Genomic DNA, 19,733 nt, shown 5'->3' with positions numbered 1-19,733 from the left:
GTCTCCACCACTTCCAGCCTCCCACATGCCTGCAAAGCAGTCCCCTCCATGCTGCTAGGTATTCACCTTTTGCCGGAGTCAGAGATACCAGTGGCTTTTCATCTGTAGATGCTACTGTAACAGAGAACCCAGCCAAGATCAGAGTCCCATCATGCTAAGCACTAATCACACGTTCAGTACAGTCTCTGCCCTCTTGAGCCTCAATACATCAGACAGAAATGGTGGGAGGGGAAACAGAGGCACAGAGAGGCAAAATGATTTGCCCAAAGGTGTCACAGACAGATCAGCATCAGTGGCAGAACCCAGGTCTCCTGACACCCAGACAAATGCCCTATCCACTAGGCCACACAGCCTCTCTAAATCCTTGAATGCCATTCATCTTATCTAAGAGAAGAGACTCAATGTATTACAGACCGGGTCCACTTCTGCTCCACTGCGGCCAACAGAACAGAGGCCATCCCGAGCTCCTTACCATTTGGTTCCTCCTCCTCAGCTCCATCTCTTCCAAGCGGTTGGTGCCCAACCCCCGACAACTCCAGCTGATGGCTTGCTCCAGCTTCCACAGCAAAAAACATTGCGAGATCAGTGCTTGGAACCACTCCACATACACAGCATAGCGCCCGGGTGACACAGGGGCTGCATGCTGCTAACCGTGCATGCTCTTCCCTGACTGTCAACAGAAAGAGAGCCCCGCGGCATGCAAAGCAAACCTTCCCATGCATCAGAACACAGCAACGCAAACCATGCACCGAACCCCTGCCTGGGTGAGAAAAACGTCACTGCACGGTGCTCCCCAGAGTTCTGAGAGCAAAGACAGCAACTCTGCGTAGACAGACATCTGCATGCAAAGTTAAGATCCCAAGGGACTTGGCGATGAAATGTTTTGCTTGCAAAGACGACTGCAAAAAAGATCACATATACATAGCTAGCCTCCTGGGCTACCAAAGCCTGAAAGAATATACAGCAACCATACTGCTTAGCTGGGGGGGGGTGGCCCTGCAGGGGCAGCCATTGTAAAGGCTAGGAAAGGGGTCTGGAATCTGTAGCAAGTGGCTGCAGACTGCTGGGTTGCTAGCCTCAGAATACATAATAGTGAGACCCCTTCCAAGAGCCATGGGGGACACAGGGCAATTCACATCAGGGCAACATCACATCTTGCATGATATGGGCAGGCAGACTCCTGATCGAATATCATCTGCGTTATCACATGACCCCAGAGTCAGAAACCAGGCTGGAGTGAACAGGACTCCACCTGTCTGCACTGGGCTGGGAGGGAAGGTTACCCAGCGAACGGAGAGAGGACACACCTGTAACACCAGTTCCCACTGCTGGGCACAGACCCTTGGGGAGCTGCATAAGCACAAGATGACGTGGGCCTGGCCGACCGAGGGGAAACGTAACTCCTGGGGACTTTATGCCACATTAACAAGCATTAAAAATACCTGGCACATATTCTAACAAGGGCAGAAAAAATAGATCATGTACTGGGGGGGGGGGGGCGGGATTTGTTAATTTATTTGCTGACCAAGATAAAAGTCTCTCCTGTACAACCACCCAGGAGCCATCCAACCTCCAATGGGGATTCCTAGTACAAAGCAACGGTGACAGGACACACAAGCCACAGAGCTTTCCCTGGGAATGTTACACACAAGCACATGCTAGGTCGGGGTTTGGTTCCTTCCATGAACGTAAAAACGGGGCCAGGCTGATCTGACAAGGCAGAGGGACTGGGAACCCTAACGTGTGATTTATGAGCTACCATGCTCGAGGCTCAGCTGTGTCTCACGAGGGACACAAGGGCCCGGGAGATGGGGGCGAGGGGTCTAGCTCCTGTCCAGTCAGTCAGAAGACGGACCATCTATGAGCAGCATCTGTAGGAACTCAGGGCCTGATCCACGCTGAAATCAATGGAAGCCTTTCCACCGAGTTCAGCAGGGTTTGGATCAGGCCCATCCCAGGGCCTGAATGGGTGTTAACTTGGCACAAGTCATCCCGTTCTGTAGAACTTTGTGGGTTACGGGTTTGGCTCCTGCTCCGTCATGGGGAGGAGAATCCTGCAGGGACCTTTGCAGGGATGTTGAGTGGGACATTCAGCCAGGAGGGGGCTGGTCCAAGCCCCTCATCAGCTATTCTAATCAGAGACAGGTTCGGCAGCGTGGTGAGCCATGTACCCAACTAGCCGGGGCAGTGCGGAGGTCTTGAGTATTTTGAGGCACCCGGGGTCACAGGGCTGTACTCGCTACCCATGTGCTGTACGGGGTTCATGCCTTTCCAGTCAGCAACAGCCTTCCACTGCAGGATACCCACGTCAGCATTGGTCACCGGGTCCGTCCCCTTCAGGCGCAAGCTCTCCTCTAGCTGTGGCGGGGAAGCAGGTGGAGAGACAGAAAACAGACAGCATGAGCACAGACACCCGGGAGGAACCAGCCCCGCCCCGAGCACAGACACCAGCCCCGTGCCCACAACTGGACACAAAGCAGGGAGGGGAAGCACCAGATCTCCCCAGGAACGGTACAGCTGAGCTGCAGGGAGAAGGAGCGATGGAAAACTCAAAGAAAGAGGGGGGGAGAAGGAAGAGATGGGGGGGCGGCCTTAAGAAAAGCGGGGGAAGGAGTTTGACTTATTTGCTTGCGCAGCAGAATTTAATCATCCCCAGCCCATCCCCTGCAGCCCTGGGTGAGCCAAGCGCAGAGAGCTGCCATCTCCACCAGCGCATCAGGCCAGACGCAAAGAGCTCGTCCACTGGCTTTTCGTCACCCGGGGAATCCAGCTGGATTTGTTTTTAAATGGGCCGCCGACTCATTTGGTGCATTTTTAGGGTTCATTTAAGTCAGGTACCAACAGCTGATTCGCCAGGGCCAGCACAAGCTTCACACATGCAGCTCTGCCAGGGCGTTTCCGTCCTGATCTGCAAGACACCAGTCCTGGGATCCCCCCCGTACAGCTTTGGCAAGATGCTTCAGTCGTCACCTGCACCATCTTCTGATGATATTTCCAGTCCTACCCTTTCCACACACAGCTCAGCCGGTGCCCCACCACCCTGCTCTGATGCCCCCCCCCCGCTATCCCAGCCCTGGATTCCCCCCAAACACCGCTCAGCCAGTGCCCCGCAACCCTCCTCTGATGTCCCCCCCCCCGCTATCCCAGCCCTGGATTCCCCCCCAAGACCACTCAGCCGGTGCCCCGCAACCCTGCTCTGATGCCCCCCCCCGCCCGCTATCCCAGCCTTGGGATCCCCCCAACACAGCTCAGCCGGTGCCCCGCCACCCTGGTCTGATGCCCCCCCCAGCATCCCAGCCCTGGGATCCCCCCCAGCACAGCTCAGCCAGTGCCCCGCCACCCTGCTCTGATGCCCCCCCCCCGCTATCCCAGCCCTGGATTCCCCCCCCCAACACCGCTCAGCCGGTGCCCCGCAACCCTGCTGATGCCCCCACCCCGCTATCCCAGCCCTGGGATCCCCCCCAACACAGCTCAGCCGGTGCCCCACAACCCTGCTCTGATGCCCCCCCAGCTATCCCAGCCCTGGGATCCCCCCCAACGCCGCTCAGCCGGTGCCCCGCAACCCTGCTCTGATGCCCTCCCCCGCCTGCTATCCCAGCCCTGGGATCCCCCCGACACACAGCTCAGCCAGTGCCCCGCAACCATGCTCTGATACCCCCCCAAGTATCCCAGCCCTGGGATCCCCCCCACCCCACCCCCCAGCCCCTACTGAATTCTTGGGGCTTCTAGAGCGAAAACAGCCAATTGTGGCGGCCAAACTGCCCACTAGGGTTAAGGTGTCAACTCAGCCAGCACAAAGAGGGCTCCCAAAATCATCCCTCCGGGGCTGGAAGCAGGTTTCAAGCCAGAGACCCGGCGGCGAAAAGCCAAAGCTTATTGCAACCCCCGCGGTGGTGGTCGGCGTCCAGATCAGCAAGCCAGCAGCTGCCTTCGGAGGGGGGGACAGACGGACGGACGACTGTGCACAGAACAAAATCCTCCCCGGAGAGCCCACCCCACTGCCCAGCAACCAGCTCCCACCACCTGCTCAGCCGGGTCCCACTACCCACTCTGCCTTCCCCAGCAAATGCCAGCCGGACAGGCCTATAGCCAGTGGGGGCCAGCCTGTCCCACAGAGAGAGGAATGGACTGGCTCTCCTGGCCAGCACACTCCAGTCCTGTCCCCCAGGCTGACCCAATGGGTCACCATAAGGTAGGGGGCCCAGGGATCTGGACCCTTGGTGTATCCAGCTACTGTAGGGGGCTCTTCCAGGCCAGAAGGAAGAGCAGGGAGATCACAGACCCTCTCTAGCCTGGAGGGCATCAAGGCAGAGCAGGGCCCCCTCTGCCGGGCTCCAGGAAGGGAGGGAAATGCACAGGTTGAAGAACCTCCCAAATTCTCTCTTTTCTACTCCCGTTTTCGAAGGAAGAGCTCCCTCACTGCCCCTGCCCCCATAGGGCACAGCCTGGCACAGCTCTGCTCCCTAGGGCAAGGCATGTAAGAAGCCAGCCTGTGTGCCACAATCCCTGGGAGGGGCTCTGCAAGTCAGTTCTTGCACCCAGTGATGGTCAGCCATGGCTGGCAATGGCATACAGCTCCCCAGGCAATAACCTCCCTGCCCCCCACCCCCACCCCCAGGTTCCTTCCTGGCATCGCTCTGCAAGGGGACACGGCAGCCCCCACTCCCTCCCCAGCACCCCCCACCCCAGGCATCCACCAGCGAGCCCAGCTCAGCCCAGGCTGTAGCCACTTGCCCGCTCCACTCGCTTCTTCACGTAAAGCCCGGGGGGGTCCTCGGGGGGCACGGAGGGGGCCGGATCCTCAGGCTCCATCCTGCAGGCAGCGTCGCCAGACATATGCGTGCCCAGATCCTGGCACAGCCCTCCCTCTCCCTGCTCCAGCGAGGCACAAAGCCCCGGCGCCTTCGAGACACAGGCTAAGAAATCCAGCTGCCGGCGGGGCCCAGTTTGTGCATTGTCTCCCCTAAGCCGCCTGGAGACGCATTCACATTCTAATGGGCAGCTCGGAAACGAGACACAGAGCGACTGTAATCCGTGGCCTGGCCACCGCTCCAGCCTGCCTGCACAGGCCCAGAGGGGGTCGCGTGACCAACCCGGTGCCAGGGGGGTCTGCGGAGCAGCCAGTTCATGCTCAGCTGGAGACTGCTGGCCAGGTGTCTGCACCAGACATGGACAGACAGACGCTAGCCCCCGTCCTCGGCACGTCGGCAGACCCGCCAGGCAGCCAGAGAGCGCCGTGCAGAACTCCCCCAAGCAGCGTCACTACGGAGATTCAGAGGAGTTCAGTTTCATTTGGTATTGGAGAGCTCCAGTGATATTCCCCCCCGGTTCTCCATCCTTGAGGGTCTTGATCCAGGACACTGCCCCTCCCCACCCCGCCCCCAAACTAATCAGTGCCAGCCTGAGGGGGTGGTTCATGAGCAGGGTGCTCCCCCTCCACACACACCGTGCCCCAGGGCATGTTGCCTCTGCAGGAGGGCTCAGGACACAAGGAACATGTCAAGGCTCATCACTCCCTGACATGCTCATCAGCTGTGCCTCGGTTTCCCCATCTGTAAAGTGAGCACGACAACATGCACCCACCCCATACGGCGCTTTCGTGAATGACGTGCTTCGAGGTGCTTGATGTGTAGAGAAGGGGGAAGGGCTCTTACGTCTACTCCAGGCGGAGGTGTTTCAAACCAAGAGACGCTAGCTCATTTCCCCAGCGACGGCGCTCGGGGGGCAGCTTGCTAACGCAGCAGAGAAGGGGCAACATCTCAACAGCCGGTGGCACCGCTCTTCCCATGTCCACTTCTGGACCCTTACAGCACACGGCCCCAAGAGACAATGGTAACTGGCACTTCAGAAACTCTACAGGTTTGAGAGACAGGCCGCTCAATACCCGGTGAAGGGGCCGCAGGGCCAATCCGAGCCTCCCCACAGAGAAAAGGGCCCATTAGCGGCTGTGCCTGTCTGGAAGTTTAACGCCCTGACTTCACCTTCTTTAAAAGACAGACTTGTTTCTATGCTTAGAAAATGCAACGGATTTTAGCCATGCAGCAGCCCCAGGAGATCAGGTCCGCTTCTTCTCCAGTCAGATCGGGTGAATCAAGCAGAGCTGGGTTCTATTCCCAGATCTCCCAGTGGTGACCTAGGGGTTGTCCCTCCCCCTCTCTGGGCCTCAGTTTCCCCATCAGTACAACGGGGTTAATATTATCGGTCCATATTTGCAAGGCATGTTTAGGAGCACAGTACAAGAGGTAATATTAGAACTGATTCATATTTTTGTTTCTAATCTGTCCCTCTTCTCCTAGTCACACGCGCTCTCTCTTACGTCGAGCCACATGCGAGCCTGAAACATACAGATTTGCTGGGTGTCCCGTTTGCTCGGCTCCCGCACTCTGCACCTGTTTGCTTACAGACGTCCTACCTGTTGCTGAAAATCCAGTTAAGCCATTATTTTGAGCAGGGGCAGGAATCATGGGGAAAAGAAGAAAAAAATAAATTATCAGGCAAGCGAACAGATGAGCCAGATCACCTTGGGTCCTCCGGCTACAAAACGGGAGCTAGAAGGAAAATCATTTTTTCTCTTAAAAAAAAAAATTAAATTGTGTAATAAAATAAAAACCCAACAACAATACGTAATGCTTATTGGGCAGTCTGCCATCCCTACATCTCAAAGCACTTTACAAAGAAGAGTCAATATCTTTGTGCCTGTTTTACAGCTGGGGAAACTGAGGCTGCAGGTCAGTAGCACAGCTGGGAATTACCACCAGGACTTCCGACTCCCAGTGTGGTGCCCCATCCCCTGGATTTTGTTGCTGCATTTGCGACGGCGGTTACATGCATCAAAACCACCTCTGTGGCCCCAGAGAAGCCAAGCAAGGTCCCCGAGACCAAGAAGCCAGAGTTACCAAGCCTCAGACATGTAGCCTTCATTTTCGGGTGCCTCCCATTCACATGGGGGGAAAAAGATTCCCAACTGCAGGGGCCAACCTGCTCCCAAAGAGATTTCCGTCAGTGGCACCAAGATCTGGTCCGCTGGTATTTCGAAGCTATTCTCAATTGTTTTCAAGTCTCTCCAGTGTTTATATCGTCCCAGCTTGGTGGAGCCTGGAATAAACTCAAGGGGTGACCCCGCCCCACCTCTCTGCTCATCTCATTATTAGTATTATTAAGTATTCTGTAAAAGGGGCCTTTTCCAAAGGCTCAGGCCCTGGAATGAACAAAGTTTACCATCTCCCCTAGCAACTGCTGCCTTAGCAACCAGGGATTCCTTCCATTCTTCTGCCCCGTTGCCACGGACACCAGGAATGTCGCTAGCCCAAAATGCTCCCTCCAAAGAAGATGAGAAACCCTGAGGGGGCTCGCGCCGCCCTGCCACAGCCCCTGCTCCCCCAGTTTCTGGGCTACAAGTGCGGAGATGCCGCCAGCCCCCATAATTTGGGGGTCTGGAATATAACGGTGCCGGGTTAGGCTGCACAATTCCCAACTGGCGTGCTGCCCCGGCCCTGCGGCACTCCGCTCTACCAGTCAGTGCCCCCTCGCCACTCTGCCCTTGGCCCCGGGGCTGACAGCAGGGGCCAGTTGGTGCCAGCTGTGCCGGTGATTTCACAACGGGGACACTAATCCACCAGGAAATGGACAGAGACCCATCACCGTCCGCAACTGCTGTAACACGGGCCACGGCAGCAGCGCCAGCTGGGAGCACCTGCCAGTCACCACTAACCAGGACGACACTTGAAACAGTGACTGAGAAAGGCAACATGTTCCTCCAGGGATGGGCTGGGCTAGCAAAGAGGAAGGTTGCCTCGCAGATCAGGCACAGGACTGGGACTCAGGAGACCTGCATTCTGTTCCCGGCTCAGCCACCGGCCTGCTGGGTAATCTTGGGCAAGTCACGTCCCCCCTCCGTGCCTCAGTTTCCACACCTGCACAAAGGGGATAATGATCCTGACTTCATGGTTTGAGATCTACTGATGACAAGCACTATCCCAGAGCTGTGGTTTATTAATTATTATTATTTCCATTTAGCATGCTAAATATAGACATGTAGCCTCAGTGGCACGAGGGGCTAGCTGCCCCAAGTACATACCGATGGCCGCAGACAGGATCATTCTTGAGGCGGTGAGCCTAAGTCCCCTTCCCCACTCCAAACTTTCTCCCTTCTCCCACTGCCCCACACTTGGGAACAGCCTAATGCCACCCCTGTCCACTCCTTCAAACAACTCCCAACCTTCGGCTCCCGCAACCGCCCCTGGGTTGGGGTCTATACTGTGACCTACTCATGCAAACTCCTCTGCACCGCATGTTATTAGCTGGGTGCAGTTCAGCTGCCATACAGCACTACAGATGCTATCTACACACCCAAGAACAGATGCAACCACCACCCACCACCCTCCCACCCCGGGGGTCCAGAGCCCACCAAGGGGCTCTGACCTAAGTGCTTTTCACGGAGATTTGTTACTGCACTTGGAGAAATCCCTGCACAAAACCTCCATTCAAGCAGCCCGACGGGTGGGAGTTGGGAGTGGGAGGGTCCCTCTGGCCCAACTTCCCCCGCGGGGCCTTCGCTGCAGCCGGAGTCGCACAAAGGACGCGACTCCGAGCCTCCGTTATAGCTGCTGGTTTCAAATCAGATGCTCGGTGTCACTGGAAGGGCCTTTTCTGTGGTTTAACCACCGCAGCCCACCTGGCTGTGTCGGGCGCAGGTCAGTATCCCATCCCCAAGGTGAGTGCCAAGGACACCGACCGGCTGCTATCCCAATCATTAACCACCAGGCTGTTTATTTCCTCTGGGACAAGTCCCAGCAAGCCCCGGTCACATTCCCTGCAAGAACATGCCCAGACAGGCCCGTGATCCCGGCGTGGACAAGAACACACACAACTTCCCTCGGGATCAGCCAACCTGCGTATCCCACCAGGTCACTGCCCCAGACGGGCCGCTGTGCACAGGGTCCCCCGGCAGGGAAACACATTGCATTGTGCGCTGCCAGTTTTGGTTGGACATGTTCCTGGAGGTTTCATCACATGACATTAATCTTTAATGAAAGAATTATCTCTAATGCCTGGAGACTCCAGGGCAATCCTGGAGGGGTGGCAACTCTACACACATTCCGGGCTAAAGCCCAGGAGAGACGTGTCACCGCTCAGCCCCCGCAAGCATGTTCCCACCTTGGCACATCAATGCAAGAGAGCTGGGACTTTCCGCCCAGCAGGAGGTCGAGATCAGCCAGGCATGCAACTGCACGGGCCCCCCTAGCGAGGCAGGAGCAGCCAAGGCCGCTGCAACAATGTACAATGGTAGAGAAGCAACAACCAGGAGCCCTCTCTCCCCCCAGCACTTACAGGCCAGGGCTGAGTTGAAATGCTGCACAGACGCTCTACAAGCTAGAAACTCAGCTGCTGTATGCCCTGCGATCCAACTATCAGAACATGCTTCCCAGCCCTGCTGCAGTTCTTAATGTGGTGGCAAAGGAGCATCATTGCCTGAGGACAGCAGTTCCCTGGTTCCTAACCAGCTCTCAGCTGGTTTCAATGTGTTTATGAAGGGGAAGAGTTGGGTTTAACACCAAGCGAGCTGTTCTGAGCACGTCGGCTGGGGAAGAGTCTCGAAGCGATGCGGGTCCCCACACCAGGTCGCCAACCCCAAGAGACCAGAGCCAAACCAAATTGAACCTGGAAGATTTGCTTCCAAGCCAGAACACACAGGGCCCCATCCCCAGTGTATGGGCCTCCTCCACACACACCCTCCCAGCACAGAGGAGGAGGCTCCAAGCAGACCCCTGGAGGTGGGAAGGGCGGATGTTTCTTCAGACTCAGCTGCCCTGCTGCATCTCACTAAGGCCTAATGACTAGAGCTGGGCAATTAACTGATCGTTCAGTTCACTGCAAGTAATGCCAAAAAATGGGGGGATTTGAGTTATTTCGAGTCACCTGAAAAAACAAGATTTTTCTAAATTTTCAGCCAATCAAAAAGTTGGGAAAAAACGATTGTGGGTCGATCAAAGAAACATGGCAGCTCAACGTTGAGCATTAAGGGGGGATATGATAGAGGTCTATAAAATCACGACTGGTGTGGAGAAAGTAGATAAGGAAGTGTTATTTACTCTTTCTCATAACACAAGAACTAGGGGTCACCAAATGAAATTACTAGGCAGCAGGTTTAAAACAAACAAAAGGAAGTATTTCTTCACACGACTCACAGGCAACCTGTGGAACTCCTTGCCAGAGGATGTTGTGAAGGCCAAGACTATAACAGGGTTCAAAAAAAAGAACTAGATAAGTTCCTGGAGGATAGGTCCATTAATGGCTATTAGCCAGGATGAGCAGGGATGGTGTCCCTAGCCTCTGTTTGCCCCGAGCTGGGAATGAGAGACAAGGGATGGATCCCTTGATGATGACCTGTTCTGTTCATTCTCTCTGGGGCACCTGGCATTGGCCACTGTCAGCAGACAGGATACTGGGCTAGATGGACCGTTGGTCTGACTCAGTATGGCCGTTCTTATGTTCTTATTTTCCCTTTAATGTTTTTGTCATAAAATTCAAGGGCATTTCAAAGCGAAAAGTTGAAATGTTTTGTTTGGAAAACGTCAAAAGGAAATGTTCTGACATTTTTAGAATTTTTTTCAGTGTGTTCCTCCCCCGCCCACACTTCAAAACACTTTGGTGAAATCGACTGGAATCGGCGGAATGTTTCAGTCAACCTCACTCGTAACTCTTTTGGGGGGCAAAAAATGTTTTAAATGAAAAGTTTTGCCCAGCTCCAGTGACAACCTCCCCTCCCCACGCATTACAAAGCCCCATTTCTGGCACAAAGGACTTCTCCCTGAGCACACAGCACCTGCCTGAACACAGACCTGGGGGGCGGGGGAGGATCCACTCCCATCCGGACAGGCATGGCTTCCCACACCTACCCTCTCGCTGATGGCGTTGTATTTGATGGCCAACTCATCGCGCTCAGCCCGGCTCTGCGCCAGCAGGTCCTCAACACGGGACAGCTCCTGCTGCAGGATGCGGTTCTCCTCCTGGAGGGAGAGCAGTGACGACATCTCCCCAGGGCAGGCTGCTGTGGGGAGAAGAGCAAGAACCGTAGCAGAGCAGGGCAGGATGGGCATCAGCGCTCAGCTGGGGGGGCCCACCCCAGAGCCACAGGGAGGCAGCTGCCTGGAGAAGAAGCTGGCCCTGTGGTTCTCCTAGCAGGGGTTCAGATCGCCCCGGTTTAAGGTCTTGGTAACAGGCATGACATCAACAATACGAGTGACACGGCCGCATGGGTGATCACGCACGTTCCATGTGACGCACCCATCGGTGCCACAGAGTGAGGTGGGGCTAGCCCAGCCCTGTCCCCTTCCTGCCGAGCCCAGGGCAGCGTTGCAGCAGGGAGTTCCAAGGAGCCCTCAAACACAAGACTCCCAAGGCAGTGGCCAGTGGCAGCACGAGATGTAGAGGCCTTTGTGGTAAGACAAAGGCAGGACTGAATACAGAGGAGATACTTTACAGAGGCTGATGGATAGAGGCAGGGTCCAAGAGGTGGAGAAGAAAGTGGGGTCGGGGGCACTGGGGGGCGGATATCAACTGAGGTACAAGGCAGCCGTAGCTCCTAGCCCCTCCCTGGGCTGCATCGCTTTGCTGCCTAAATCAGCGACCACCTTTGGCAGTGGGCCACCAGCGCACAATCCCGGGCATTGAAAGGGTTAATCTGGCTGTCATGGGTGGCCCAGCTCTCCCCTGGCTTGGTGGGCCCCACAGCAAGGGAGGTTTTGTGCGGGGGGCCACAAAGCACCAGTTTTGCCCATGCGACATTCACCTCTGCATGGGGGATGGGGGATTTAGCAATGCAGCTGCCCTGCTTGGATCCAGAGGGATCACTGCAGGCTCGGGTCTAGTCTCTGCAAAGGCGGCTACATTCTACACCATCCAGCCTTGGTCCTGAGGCTCCTGGCAAGCTACCAGTGCAGCCATCAGGTGGGCACAGCCCGGCAAGGGCCAGGAGCCGAGAACCCACCGAGAAGCTGCTCCTTGGTGGCTGTGGTTTAGTGTGGCCGGGCAGAACCCACGTGCTGCCGCAGCACGAGGCTCAGCCCAGTAGGCTATGGCGGTGAGCAGGTTAGCCTGATGGACCCGGAGAGCGGCAGGGGGGCAGGACTGCCACAACCCTACCTGGGCTGTCCTGCTCCGACAGGTTCTCGGCGACGATCTCTCGGATCCGGGCGAGCAGGCGGGTGGGTGGCTTGTCCTCAGAGCTGCTCCGAATGGTAAAACTCTTCCCCTCCCCTGAGGTCAGCACGCTGCTCTCCAGCTTCTGTTGGGAGTGAACACAGCAGGCTGAGCGCGGGAGCCAGGCTAGTTCTCCCTACGGACAGGAGCTACCCCAGGAGACCTCCATAGCCCATACAGCCTCCTCCTGGCCCTTCGCACCTTGGCAAATCCCTTGAACTCACCCTGAACCTTCCTGGGACTGCAACTCTTGCTCCCCAGATGGTCATACTGGAAGGCAGCCTTGCGCTGCTCAGACACCAGTCAGTCAATCAAGACACAATGCCCGGCCGTCCACCCCTCCTAACCAGCTGTGACTGGGATACAGGTGACTCACTGTGGAGAGGCCAAAGACAGGAGCGTGGGATGCTCAAGACTCTGTCTAGCTGGATTGGACCGAGGTCCACAGAAACGTCACAGGCAAAGCCAGCATGGAACCAGGGGATTAGCATCCACCCTGCTGACCTGGGTTCAAATCCTGCAAGTCTGGCGGGTTTCACCCTATCCCATATCCAGCCCTGCTGCAAACTCACTGCACGCACCTGCTCAGGAGAGGGCCAAGCCTGCAAGTGGCCCAGGACGGAGGATTGGGGCAGAGATGAGGGAGGAGCAGCAAGAACAGTGGTGGGCATGGGGGAGTTTACACAGCCCCCGGCTACTCTACACGTCCTTTGCTTTGCTAAGAACAAAATTCACCCCAAACAGGAGAGGAAAGAAATGTCAGCAGGAGCTGGGAAAAGGAAATATTGGGGGGAGGGAGAGATTTAGCAGCCCCTAACCCCCAGATGCTAGTGTAAGAGATCAGTGCCCCAGCACCCCCATGATGGGACTCAGCCAGGGACAAATAAATAAACCGAATCCACTGGACTTTATGACATCCCACAAAAATCCCTGGCAACACCGTCATTTGCCTCATTTCATCCTCATTTGCTTAAACGTGGCAGCATTTTTCCCAGGGAGGATGAGAGCACCTCTGGGGTCCTGGTCACATCCTGCCTGTCCTGGGTTCAGATCACACGGGAGAAAGTCCACATCAGGCTCCTGGGTCATTTCCCCTTCACTTGTCACCAGCAAGGCCGATGGATGGTTGTTTCAGATGCAACGGGACCAACCCCACCCTTCCCTGAGGGAGATTCACGGGGCCAGGCCAGACCTGATAGTCACTGGGGTCAGGCTGAGAATGAGAGGACAAGAGGATTTTTACAGTCAGCCCCAATCAAGTGGGCGCCAGATCCTAGCCTCCAGCTCCTGGCCCTGGGGAGAACAATCCTCACATCCCATCGCTCGCTCTCTACTGCTGGGCTGACAACCCAGGAGGCTGAAGTCCTCAAGTAGGGCCTGATCTAAAGCCCGCAGAGGTTGATGGTGGGTCCTTCGCAGGCAGGGCAAGCTCCCACCGGGACACCATCCATTCAATCCTCGGCCTCACCACAGAGGCAAAGGGGGCTGGAGGTGAGAAAGGTTTTCGTGGGGCGTGGAAATCTGAGCACTAGGGACCTGGTCAGAGACCAACCCACTCGCTTTACACAGGCCACTGAACAGTCACCAGGATGGAAGCAACTTCCATCGCTCCTGGCAGTTCAAAACCCAAACCGAGAGCTTGGAGGCAAAAGGCTCCCGGTTCCATTACCAAGCCCCAGCCCCTCCACTTACCCCATGAGGAGCCTGGATTTGGACCCAAGCTACTCGGGGTGCAGCTCAGAGCTGTGACACCCCCAGAACCCAGGAATGGGCAAAGCACTTTGCAAACACTTTTGAGGTGCAAACTCCCCAAGAATCCCTTACAAACACGATCCTAATCTCTCCCTGCCCCACCACGCCCGTCCCCGCCAGGGCAATACGGACAGGCATCCTTTACCCGTTGGCTCATCTCACACCTGAGAGCTCTACGGTATCTTCCAGAGAGACTCTCCCCCTGGCCTGGAATGGCTTGCACTTGGAGTCGGACCCAGCCCTGCCTCCGAACCTGGTTCCTTGGCAGCTTTCATTTCAGGGGATAAAAATAGTGCCCTAATACATTGTGGTGACCTGCACAGGGGGTAGAAAAGTTGGGCTCATGCCCTTTTCTGCTTCTTTCCCATTCTGCGATAGATAGACAGATAGATAGATAGAGGCCTCTAAGGGGGCCCTCCCCGGCTGTTTTTGTAACAGACATCGGAGTTCTTGTCCACCCCGTTCCCACTGGAGGACTCTGCAGCCAGCAGGAGAACTTTGAGGATGATGCGATTACAAGCTTGAAACCGGAGCAACGGATGTTTTTTTAAAAAAACACTCATATAACTCCAATGCTTGGCACATGTTTGGAAGACAAACACTCCAGGATGGATCAAAATACACCACCGCTCCTTTAATAGCTGGCTCATACATCTCCCACCCTGAGTCTCTAGGTGTCCAAGCAACAAGTGGGAAGGCAAGATATAATATTCCAGATATTGTATGGTTAAAAAAAGGGAGGGGGGGAGAAAACAACCTTTCAAACTTCACCTATACATCCTAAAAGCTGCATCAGCTTGGCAGGTCACCCTTAAAGCAACCAGGATTTTCAAGGAGGCCCTTCAGGACTGGCACATACACTGTTGCTACCCAAACAGTCAAGTATTTGGAATATACCAGGGCCCTGATTCACCTCTCGTTGGCCCCAGTATAAATCGGGTTTCAGAATAACAGCTGTATTAGTATAAATCGGGAGCAGCCCCACTGCAAGCAGTGTGAAACCGGTGTGAAACCCGAATCAGGCACTGGGTCCCCCAGCAATTTTCACTGGCACTGGGAGGTGTAAAACAGCTAAATAGCCACAGCAGGGAGAGCCGGAGCCCTGGGCAGAGAGGGGGAGTCGGCGCCTCACTTACAGGCTCCGCTTGCAAGACGAGGAACCGCGTTAATCCAGGACAGCCCTGGGGTCCCGCAGGCCGAGTTTCTGATCCGGAGTGAGACCAGAACCGGGCGCTCCCCCCTCCCCGCTAGTCACTGCCCCGGATCCTTTCAGCTCCGCGTCTGGACCAGTCCCTCGTAAAAGCGAAACTATCCCACCAACCTGGATCACCGTCTCCAGCTTCAGCTCGGCGTCCGCTGCGCGCTCGGGGGCGCTCATGGGGCGGGGGGGTCCCCCCGAGAGATCCGCGAGCCCCCCACCAGCCGGCCCAGCCCCTCTCCCCGGCTGCTAGCGGCTCAGGAGCGTCCCATCGCCGGCGGCCACCCGCGGGCTCTGCCCCGGGGACAGCGGCTGCTCCGCGCCCACGGCGCCACAACCGGGAATTGGGGCTTAGGATTAAGTCCCGCTCCCGCATGTGACCCACGGGCAGGGAGCCCCCCGGGCGGAGGGCAGGCGGCCTGGGAATCCCGCCCCTTCCTGCAGCTCTCGCTCCGGGACGTCCTCCCCCGGCTCGGGGTCCTAACGCTCCCCGGCCGCCTGCCGGCAGAGAGCGGCGAGGCGGGGCCCGCGCCGCGCACACCGGGGCGGGCTCCTGAGCCGGCCGGCGCCCGGGGCCGGGGCGTAGCGGGCCGGCTGTCGCCACCGCAGGAGCCCCGAGCGCTGGGGGAGAGAGCGGGGAAGTGGAGTCGACGTTTACTGGTGGCCCCCCAAGAACTTTGGGGAGACGAGGATAAAAGGGTGTTAAAACGTGCTAAGCGACACGTTTTAAAGCGGAGTGTGCATAGGGTGAAGGGTTATACTGAGGCCAAGAATTCAAGATTCAAACAGGGAGTGGACATTTCTATCCAGATGGAGAATCTGCAGTTGCTATTACTGACAAGGAAAACTTTGGAAGGGGTATTCAGCCTCGTGCTTCAGGGCTTAAGGCAATCTCTAACTATTAAAGAGCAGGATAAGACCCCGTGTGGAGGGCAGTTTACCCCACATCTGCCCCCTGAAGTGGGGGGTCTTGAACAGTGGCGGATTAGCCACTGGGCCAACGGGGCCCATGCCCAGGGGCCCCAGACAACTGGGGGGGGCGTAAAAATGGGATCCCAACCCACTCTGCACACCCACCCGGCACTTCTGCCAGGGAGCCGGGTCAGGGCACAGGGGCTTGCCCCACTCCGCCCGCCCGGCACTCCTGCCAGGGTGTGGGGGAAGCCCATCCCCGTTTCCCCAGCAGGAGCATGGGGGAGGGGGGAGGGGGACTGCAAGTGGAAGGGGTGGAAAGGGGCCCCCACTTGCTCTGGCCCAGGGCCCCACAAAACTGTAATCTGCCTCTGGTCTTGAACCTTCTTCTGAGGCATCTGATGCTGTCCACTATCAGAGGCAGGATATGGGGACAGACAGACTGATCCAGTCCAGCACCTGCTATCCCTCAGCATCCTGGAATCTCACAGACAGCTTGGGTCTGAAAGCACCTTCCTTTCAGTAGCTAGCAGGAAACACAGATTCAAATTATCAGACTCTTACTAGTCAAAGGCTGATGTGACAGATTCAGCCCCCAAGAAGGGTCCAGAAGAGAAATCACCCTGCTAGAAAACCCAGCTCCTCTCCCAGGCCTGAGAATTTTGCTGTAAATCACACTATGCTTAAAAAAGTACAGTACTCTCAAATGTGTTCATTAACTCCTCCCCTTTCTGTGCCCCCTGCCACTAAGGGGTGGGGAGAATCAGACGAATACTTTGCCCTTCTCTGGAGCCTTTTGCCCAGGAAAAGCCCAAGGCGCTTTACAGATGGTAATAAAGCTGCACAGCACCCCTGGCAGGTGGATTATATTAGACCCATTTTACAAATAGGGAAACCGAGGCACAGAAAAACAAACGTGGTTGGTGGGAGAAGCTGGAAATGGAACTCAGTGAGTCCATCTCCCTGTCTCCTGTTCTACCCACTAAGCAACACTGTCTTGAATAAAGGCAGCTTCAACCTAGCAACCTGGTCTCCTGAGAAGCCAGAGGGATGGGCAGCAGGATTTACAACAACCGAAGCAACTGGCCCAAAAAGGCCATTATCCTGACCCAATCAGGTTAGACTGCGTCCTCTTGCCTACCGAGGCACAGTGCATCTAAGGGTATGTCTACACTGCACCGGGCAGTGTAACTGCAGCTCAGACAGGCATGCCAGCGCTAATCCTGCTAGCACAACGGAGAATAGCAGGGGAGACGCAGCAGCACGGACCCGCTGTACCTGGGGCTCCCGCTGGGCTTGCCCAGGCCGAGCTGAAGCCCGGGCCACCACATCTTCACTGGTTTCTTTAGCCGTATTCCTAATGGGCATGCCTCCCTGAGCTGCACTCCCACCTCCGACTGCAGGGTAGGCGTACCCAAAGACACAGGATTCACACGGTCTTTCTGGGCTCGCAGCTGGGACCCCGACTTTACACTTCTCAGCTGTCTCTGGCACAAGCATTTTTAGAAGAATTTCCCACTGCTGCACTAGTGCTGGGGCAGCTCTGCTGGTGCTAGCGATCGTGCAAACCCCAGCAGGGGCCTGTCACTGGTGTTACCACCACTGCCTCCACCACTGCCTCGGCTCACCTGCCCTCCAAGGGGACATCTCTGGTGTCACCAGCATCATCCTCCGCAGGCAAACCAGGGCGCACTAGGACCCAAGAGTAGCCTGGCTTTGGAGGGGGGGAAGGGGGGGATCAAGCCAATGGGGGAGAGGGATGGTGCTTCACCCAACCCCTAAGCAACCATCACTATGACAACTTCAAACCTCCATTCCTGTGGTAATACAAATGTGGGCAAACTCCAATGCTGAAGAATCCCGCCTTTTCAGACCTTGATCCGGCTAAAGCAGAAGAGAGGCCCTTTGATTTCAGTTTTTACTTTGCTAAACTTTCCTGGTAACTTATCAGTATTTATTAGTAGGGGGGAGGGATAGCTCATTTGTTTGAGCACTGGCCTGCTAAACCCAGGGTTGTGAGTTCAATCCTTGAGGGGGCCATTTAGGAATCTGGGGCAAAAATTGGGGTTTGGTCCTGCTTTGGGGGTTGGACTAGATGACCTCCTATGATTCTATTACAAAAATTAAACAGCGGGTGAAAATCAGTGCAAAAAATTAACAATTTTCAGGATAAAGATCAGATTTACTATCAGGAGAGGGGAGGACAGTAAAAAAGCAACTAATAGAAAAAAGTAAAAGTATTGAAAGTCAAAGCAGTTTAATATTGTGGTTTACTTCACAAATTGGACATGAACCGTATTTACACACATGCACACCCATGCGTGCATCTTCCACTACATTGCCTTATTTTAACAGACAGCCTCGTTTCTAACACTTCGACTGACTTCTTATTAACATAAATGCTCCCACCTAATGGAGTGATTAGATTTCCTTACCATAATCAGTATTTTCATGTACCCAAGTGGTCCCAAATTTGGCTGTAAATCAGTAAAAATGGAACAACCGCTTTTGTGAAACCTGGAAATGTTTCCATAAAAAAAGAGTAACTGAAAATGAAAGGCCCTAAGTAGAAGCAAAGGTTGGAAGAGCCCAGTGTTCCCCACCAGGCCATCTGTAGAGAGGTTAGGTTGGTAAGAATCCTTCCCAAACATAAAAGTATTTTCATCTTAAAATCAGCCTGTAAACTAAGAGAATCTCATACAAATAAACTGAGAATGAATGAGGTAGAAATTAACAGCTGCAGCTAAGCCCAGAAATCCTGCTGTCTCTGCTTGTCAGCATGTCTACACTAGAAACACCCTTTTCGGACACTGTTGTTAGCACTACCTATGTTGCCATGCTCTATACGTAGGTGTTCCTTTAGAAACTCCTACGACAGACAGACTGGTTCTGGAGCTGACTGCTCAGATCTCAAACACCCCAGATTTCATGGGAGAAATGGCAGACACTGGATTCAAACCCCCCAAAGGCTGTCCCGCCAGGTACTTTGATCCTAAATCAGATCTCAGGGCAGAAGAACCCTGATTTCTAGGTCCAATTGGCTCCCAGTCCAAGAGGGTGGAAAGCTCACGAGCCAGCAAAACTTCTGCCATTTGAGGGATGTGGATGATGGGCTCTTCAAAGCCACAGGATTTTCTCTCCCAGAGTCCCATCCTTACACAATGAAAGGCTCAGGTGAGCCTCCGGCTGAGTCCCACTGAAAGTCAATAAGGGCAGCAGGGCTAGAACTCTGCATGAGCAGACACAACCAGCCAGACAAACTGGGCAGAGCCAGGCCACTGTAGCCTCGATGCTTCCCACATCCGTGGAAGGGGGGTTTCTGTGGATGCAGTTAATCCACCTCTCCAAGAGGTGGTAATTCAGCTGACTGAGGAATCCTTCCATTGACCTACCTGCATCTTTAGTGGGAGTTAGGTCGACTTCACTATGGCGCAAAATTTTTTCCAGCCCTGAGCAACGTAGCTTGGTCGATCTGTTTTAAGATGTAGACCAGGCCTCAGTAACATGACCCGTGTGACATGACGATGAAATGTGGCCTCAGCTCGACCACCCTTATTATTATATTACAGTGGTGCCCAGATCAGGATCAGGGCCATATAGTACAGTGTACTGTACAAACAACATCAAGTCCCTAAACCAATGAGCTTGCAGCGTAATGCCCTGATCCTGC

General features: G+C 55.3%; 1 protein-coding gene across 4 annotated transcripts in view; it reads right to left on the bottom strand.

Annotated features, from left to right (window-relative positions):
- CROCC (ciliary rootlet coiled-coil, rootletin) overlaps nt 1-15,581 on the bottom strand; it is a 62,801-nt gene extending 47,220 nt beyond the window's left edge. Inside the window, exons 1-5 of one of the 4 annotated variants that reach the window (XM_084651531.1) lie at nt 15,275-15,581; nt 12,145-12,286; nt 10,899-11,050; nt 2,308-2,358; nt 473-556 (exon numbers count right to left, since the gene is read on the bottom strand). In XM_084651531.1, coding sequence (XP_084507657.1) covers nt 473-556; nt 2,308-2,358; nt 10,899-11,050; nt 12,145-12,286; nt 15,275-15,331 — 486 coding nt within the window. In that variant the 5' untranslated portion in view covers nt 15,332-15,581. Of the gene's footprint in view, nt 1-472; nt 557-2,307; nt 2,359-10,841; nt 11,051-12,144; nt 12,287-15,274 lie in introns of all 4 variants that reach the window. The other 3 variants (XM_084651532.1, XM_084651533.1, XM_084651534.1) reach the window with 3 other exon arrangements.
- Nucleotides 15,582-19,733: the final 4,152 nt, after the last annotated feature.

The sequence above is a fragment of the Lepidochelys olivacea genome, assembly GCF_965140295.1.
Source record: "Lepidochelys olivacea isolate rLepOli2 genome assembly, chromosome: 18".
In the NCBI taxonomy this organism is placed as follows: domain Eukaryota; kingdom Metazoa; phylum Chordata; order Testudines; family Cheloniidae; genus Lepidochelys; species Lepidochelys olivacea.
Note: the sequence above shows the minus strand (reverse complement) of the source record. Positions and strands in the feature narration are given on the sequence as shown.